This window comes from Salvelinus sp. IW2-2015, linkage group LG18 (assembly GCF_002910315.2).
Source record: "Salvelinus sp. IW2-2015 linkage group LG18, ASM291031v2, whole genome shotgun sequence".
Classification (NCBI taxonomy): domain Eukaryota; kingdom Metazoa; phylum Chordata; class Actinopteri; order Salmoniformes; family Salmonidae; genus Salvelinus; species Salvelinus sp. IW2-2015.
Window position 1 is genome coordinate 15,468,305 of NC_036858.1, and position 6,274 is coordinate 15,474,578.

General features: G+C 41.4%; 1 protein-coding gene across 1 annotated transcript; it reads right to left on the reverse strand.

Moving 5' to 3' along the window:
* Positions 1-64: 64 nt before the first annotated feature.
* Positions 65-5,235, reverse strand: LOC111977423 (troponin T, slow skeletal muscle). The gene is made up of 9 exons (XM_024006836.2): positions 5,148-5,235; positions 4,635-4,707; positions 4,287-4,403; positions 3,914-3,991; positions 3,637-3,750; positions 3,295-3,404; positions 2,498-2,588; positions 2,310-2,350; positions 65-290 (listed from the first exon to the last, which is right to left on the reverse strand). The coding sequence occupies exons 2-9, from the start codon at positions 4,701-4,703 to the stop codon at positions 245-247; spliced, it is 666 nt and encodes a 221-aa protein (XP_023862604.2). The 5' UTR covers positions 4,704-4,707; positions 5,148-5,235; the 3' UTR covers positions 65-244.
* Between the last annotated feature and the right edge of the window lie 1,039 nt (positions 5,236-6,274).

Below are 6,274 nucleotides of genomic sequence, written 5' to 3' on the forward strand. Positions count from 1 at the left end.
AGTTATACCCATTTGTAGCCTACCCAATTCCCTCTAGTGTTACAGAAGTAAGGATAACTTGTTTTGTTAAATATATACATGTTTTAATGAGTACTGTAATACATAGAATCTGTTTCAGTTAATGGCACACAGTAAATCGTGTCACCTCAATGAGTTCAAGAGAAAAATGTTGAGACATTGTTTTTGTAACGCTTTCCCGAAACAGAATATATGGTCTTCTTTCTTCACTGCTTCCACTGTGTGCTCACTTCCAGCGACCTCCAACCTTTCCCTTACCATGGACCTTTTTACTGCAGAGATAGAGGGAGCTTGGGTGTGAAAAAAGCAGAGGGTTTTCTAATGATCAATTAGCCTTTTAAAATGATAAACTGGGATTAGCTAACACAACGTGCCATTGGAACACAGGATTGATGGGTGCTGATAATGGGCCTCTGTACACCTATGTAGATATTCCATAAAAAAAATCTGCCGTTTCCAGCTACAATAGTCATTTACAACATAAACAATGTCTACACTGTATTTCTGATCAATTTGATGTTATTTTAAATGGACAAAAGAATGTGCTTTTCTTTCAAAATAAGGACATTTCTTGGTGACCCCAAACTTTTGAACGGTCGTACACACACAACCAGTCAAAAGTTTGGACACACTACTCATTCAAGGGTTTCTTTATTTGTACTATTTTCTACATTGTAGAATAATAGTGAAGACATCATAACTATATAATAACATATGGAATCATGTAGTAACCACAAAAAAGTGTTTCAAAATATATTTTAGAATCTTCAAAGTAGCCAACCTTTTCCTTGATGACAGCTTTGCACACTCTTGGCATTCTCTTAAGCAGCTTCACCTGGAATGTTTTTCCAACAGTCTTGAAGGAGTTCCCACATATGCTGAGCACTTGCTGGCTGCTTTTCCTTCACTCTGCGGTCCAACTTATCCCAAACCATCTCAATTGGGTTGTTGGGTGATTGTGGAGGCCAGGTCATCTGATGCAGCACTCCATCACTCTCCTTCTTGGTCAAATAGCTCTTACACAGCCCGGAGGTGTGTTGGGTCATTGTCCTGTAAAAAAACAAATTATAGTTCCACTAAGCACTAACCAGATGGGAAGGCGTATCGCTGCAGAATGCTGTGGTCGCCATGCTGGTTAAGCGTGCCTTGAATTCTAAATAAATCACTGACAGTGTCACCAGAAAAGCACCATCACACCTCCTCCTCCATGCTTCACGGTGGGAACCACACATGAGGAGATCATCCGTTCACCTACTCTGCATCTCACAAAGACACGGCGGTTGGAACCAAAAATATCAAATTTGGACTATAATGTCCATTGGTCGTGTTTCTTGGCCCAAGCAAGTCTTTTCTGATTGGTGTTCTTTAGTAGTGGTTTCTTTGCAGCAATTCGACCATGAAGGCCTGATGCACGCAGTTTCCTCTGAACAGTTGATGTTGAGATGTGTCTGTTACTTGACGTCTGGGAAGCATTTATTTGAGCTGCAATTTCTGAGGCTGGTAACTCTAATGAACTTATCCTCTGCAGCAGAGGTAAATCTGGGTCTTCCTTTCCTGTGGCGATCCTCATGAGAGCTAGTTTCATCATAGCGCTTGATGGTTTTTGCGACTGCAGTTGAAGAAACTTTCTTGAAATGTTCCGCATTGACTGACCTTCATGTCTTAAAGTAATGATGGACTGTCGTTTCTCTTTGCTTATTTGAGCTGTTCTTGCCATAATATGGACTTGGTCTTTTACCAAATAGGGCCATCTTCTGTACACCACCCCTACCTTGTCAAAACACAACTGATTGACTCAAAAGCATTAAGAAGGAAAGCAATTCCACAAGGCACACCTGTTAATTGAAATGCATTCCAAGTGACTACCTCATGGAGCTGGTTGAGAGAATGCAGAGTGTGCAAAGCTGTCATCAAGGCAAAGGGTGGCTATCTCAAATATAACATATATTTGGACTTGTTTAACACTTTTTTAGTCTACATGATTCGATAGGTGTTATTTCATAGTTTTGATGTCTTCACTTTTATTCGACAATGTAGAAAATAGTAAAAATAAAAAACCCTTGAATGAGTAGGTGTGTCCAAACTTTACTGGTACTGCATTATAAATCCTTACTTAACCTACATTTCCTGTCCTCTAACCCTATTCTGCTTTCAGGTATTAGAGGACACATTCAAAGTTAAAGGACACATTCAACGCTAAAATATTTTGTTTTCCTATTGGCAGCTGACTTTAATATATGTTCTATAAACATTCAGTGCTAAGGCAGACAGAATTGGAGAAATGCACTTACAATTTCTGGGCATGAGAAATTCTATTCAGAAGAACATTTATCTGCAAAAAAAATAATATAAAAAGGCATTTTAACACACATACCAAATACTTTAAGGGCTAACCAGACTAAAGAGGACATTCCAGGGGGGAAAACTACACTGAAACGTTAACGTAAATAACTGTGGTGTACAATCGCAGTCTCCTCACCTCGTATTTCTGTCGTCTCGTCTTTTCAGTCAGGTCAAATTTGTCTGACTCAAGCTGGTAAATCCACTCCCACATCTCTTTAGCTCTCTCCCTGAGAAGACACAGAGCATTAGGAGTCAGAGAAGGAGGACTTGTACTCTCAATCGTTGCTCACTCGGGAGAACAAGGACTTTGATAATGCAAGTGAAGTTCATTGAAGCCTACTATTCCATGTGAAGGTGTAAGAACCAACGCTGGAGATGAGAAGCAGGTACGGGGAGTCAACATTTAATATAGCACAGATATTGACCAGCGTCAGCACCGGGTACCATAACGACATACGAACATCAATCCTGAAGCAGGGAACAGAGCTTGGGAACAGACAGATATAGGGGAGGTAATGACACAGGTGATTGAGTCCAGGTGAGTCCAATAATTGCTGATGCGTGTGATGGGGGAAGGCAGGTGTGCGTAATGATGGTGGCAGGAGTGCACAATGCTGGGGAGCCTGGCGCCTTTGAGCGCCAGGGAGGGGGAGTGGGAGCAGGCATGACAGAAGGCTCTGGCTCCGATTTTAAGTATCCCCTTTCACTGCTTCAGCAATAAATAATACATTCCAATCTCTAAGATGGCATTAATTCCCTTTTCATACTATCATCCCGAACCGTACTGGGCTAACTCAGTTATTTTCTTTTCAAATTGTATTTTCATCTTAAACAGCACGGTCCAAGACCTATGGTAGATGCGTAGCCAGGCCAGCGCAGTACAGCTCGGCTCAGCTTGGCTCGGCTCAGTAGTCCAAAAAGGATATCACTGACCTCAGGCCGTCCTCTCTCAGGTTGTCAATGGCGAGGGGTGTGCGTCTCTCCGCCAGTGTCTTCTTCTTGATCTCCCTCCCTGTTTGTCTCTTCCCCCTCCTCTGCTCTGCCTGGGGGGGGGGGGGCATCATCACCCACAACTCGATCAGTGAATAAACCAGCACTACGAGGGTTAATTCAGTTAACACATATTTCATACACACACATTTTCCCTCCTACACATACACACACACACAAACTAAAGCACCTTCAGTATACTGTAAACACTTACAACCAACAAAGTGTAAGCATTGGTAAAGATGATGCTTAAGAGCTGTTCCACTATATCATTAGCATTCTGACCTTTGCCAAGAAACCCCCAAAGTGAGCCCCCATGTTAGAGAGCACTTTCTTCTTCTTGGCGTCGTCATCCGCCCGCTTCTTGGCTTCTTCGTCCTCCTTCCTCTGCCGCTCTTCCTGAGTACCAAAAATCAAATATTTTTTACAATAGTTTTATCATATCAACACGTATTCAATTGATTTCCGTGACTAATTGTTTTTGACTGCCAATGAACATTTACAACAGGTGCCTCGATGGTGCTAGCTTAAGCAGATGCTCTGTATTGCGGCTTAGGCCTACCGCGATTCTCGTCTGTCTGTCCCGTTCTTTTTCTGCTCGCACGCGCTGCTGCTCCGCTCTCTCTGATCTGCGGTTGTCCTGGAATAGAAACCAAGTGCAGACTCGCCTCGTAATAGCCATTAAGTCCTTAATTTATACATACCACTACACTAATCACATATCAGCCTTTCCCTAAACACATACATTATTCCCGGACATAGACTTGTCCATGGAGAATCGATGTATATACTGTGTACACTATAGAGAGAGAGAGAGAGAGAGAGAGAGATGCCTGCAACAAGCACATTAAATGAAACATTAAACAAAACATACAAGAGAGAGCGAGAGAGAGAGAGAGAGAGAGAGAGAGAGAGCGATGGGGTGATTGACCTACAATCCGGTCCTTGAGTCCAATGAGCTCTTCCTCTTCTTTCTTCCTCTGGTCAAAATGGACGTCGATCAGGGTCTGCAGCTCCAGAAGATCCTTCTCCATTCTTTTCCTGTGGATGTCCTGTCACAAACCAGAGTTCATGAATACAAGTAGTAAATCAATAAAAGGGTCTATATATACATAAGGGACCATTTTCCACAACCCAGGTTAAGTTAAGTCCCGGACTAATAAACATTTTCATTGGAGACTATTGAGAATGCTTTTTCGATCAGGACTATGATTAATCTGGGTCTGGGAAACTGTCCGTAAGTGTGATCAGAAAAGTAAAACAAAAACACAGATAAAACCCACATGTCGGCTCACGTCAAAGTCCACCCTATCCCCCTCAGGATTTTTGGGGGCAGCGAGCTGGGAGACCATGGGCCTGTTAAAACAAGATGAAGTAAATGAGTTACATCAGGATTAAACACACTGACAACCTAAATGCCAAACTACTAAATATACTTAAATTACTACTAAAGTATTTGCCTTTGTTAAACTGTGCATGTTGTACTTTGTACTGTAAAGATACATTCAATTAAAATTGTTCTATTTACTGATATGCTTTGTATTCAGATACAATATGAAATCAAACTTCAGTAGACGGTTTTACCAGACACAGATTAGGCCTAGTCCTGGACTAAAAGGTGCTTTCAATGAAGATTCTCCATCGAGAATATTTTTTGGCCAGGACTAGGCCTAATCTGTCTGGGAAACCGGCCCCAAGTGTTCTGTGTCATGACAGAGCAAATCCTCAAAAGAAAAAGAAACACGACTTAATTCACAAATTTAGCAGTAACTGTTAACTTGTGAAGACAGACATACTTGTATTTAGGACGTTCCACTTCTTCTTAGTACAAGGAGTGAAAGAAATGACAGAGAAAATCAATATCAAACCAAAACACAACTAATACTTTGCAATGGTCGATTTCAACTTCCTTGTAGGTAATTGGGTTGAGTGGGACTGGGATATCATCCTTCAAATTTGTTTATTCAAATGAGAAATAAATGATAATCAGATATAACACACCAACAATTAACATGTTTACAATGGTGAACAAACTATTACAAAATAGGTAGGAGGGGAGAAAGGGAAAGTCAGACAGCATTAGAAGATACTTGAAGTCAGGCAGGTATGTTTGTGCACAACAGTGGTGTCTATTCATGGGTGCAAAGGGAAGCTTAGCTTCCCCAAAAAATTGACCAAGATAAAAAAAAAACATACAAAATAACTTATCTTTCGTCTCAATGTGTTTCATAAATGTTCTTCAATTCGCAAGGTCGCACCGGTGAAAGCATACGAGCGAACATAACAGCGCCCCTCTGTTTCAGCATGTATAGCCCATCTATCTGATGCTCTCTGGTCAAAAATAGTATGACATTGTTGCTGCCCATAGCATTGAATACAAGGGAAGCCAGCGAGCAAAAAAGTATAAAATAATAGCCAATCAGCGTTGAGTTAAACTGAGTGAGCTCAGCTGTGAATGGTCCTGGCGCACCAAAACAAAGGAGTCAAGGGAAGTCAGTTTGAAGCCAAACATCATTGACAGAAAAAAATTGTTGCATTGTTGTGTCTATATCCTCCGGTGGCTAGCTAGCTAAAATCGTCCCTTTCTTAAATTAGCGATGGATGGAGATAGGGATTTGAGCATGTGGTTTTACTTAATTCTCCGTACTGGCCAATGATTATAACGGCGATTCTGATCCAACCATAAATTCATATATTGTACCCCTGGCCTTAGAGGATGGAAGTTCAATGTAGCTAGATGGATGTAGTAGACTAATGATAACTAGCTGGCCTGGCGCATCGTTGCTCATTAAATGAAATGAAGTAGCGAGCAAGCATTTTAGCCAGATAGCCTAGCACAACAAAATCGAAAAGCATGTACTATAGCCTGTTTAGGGAACATGAAAGAGGTGGATGGCATTGGCGTTTCTCTACAAGTAGGGTG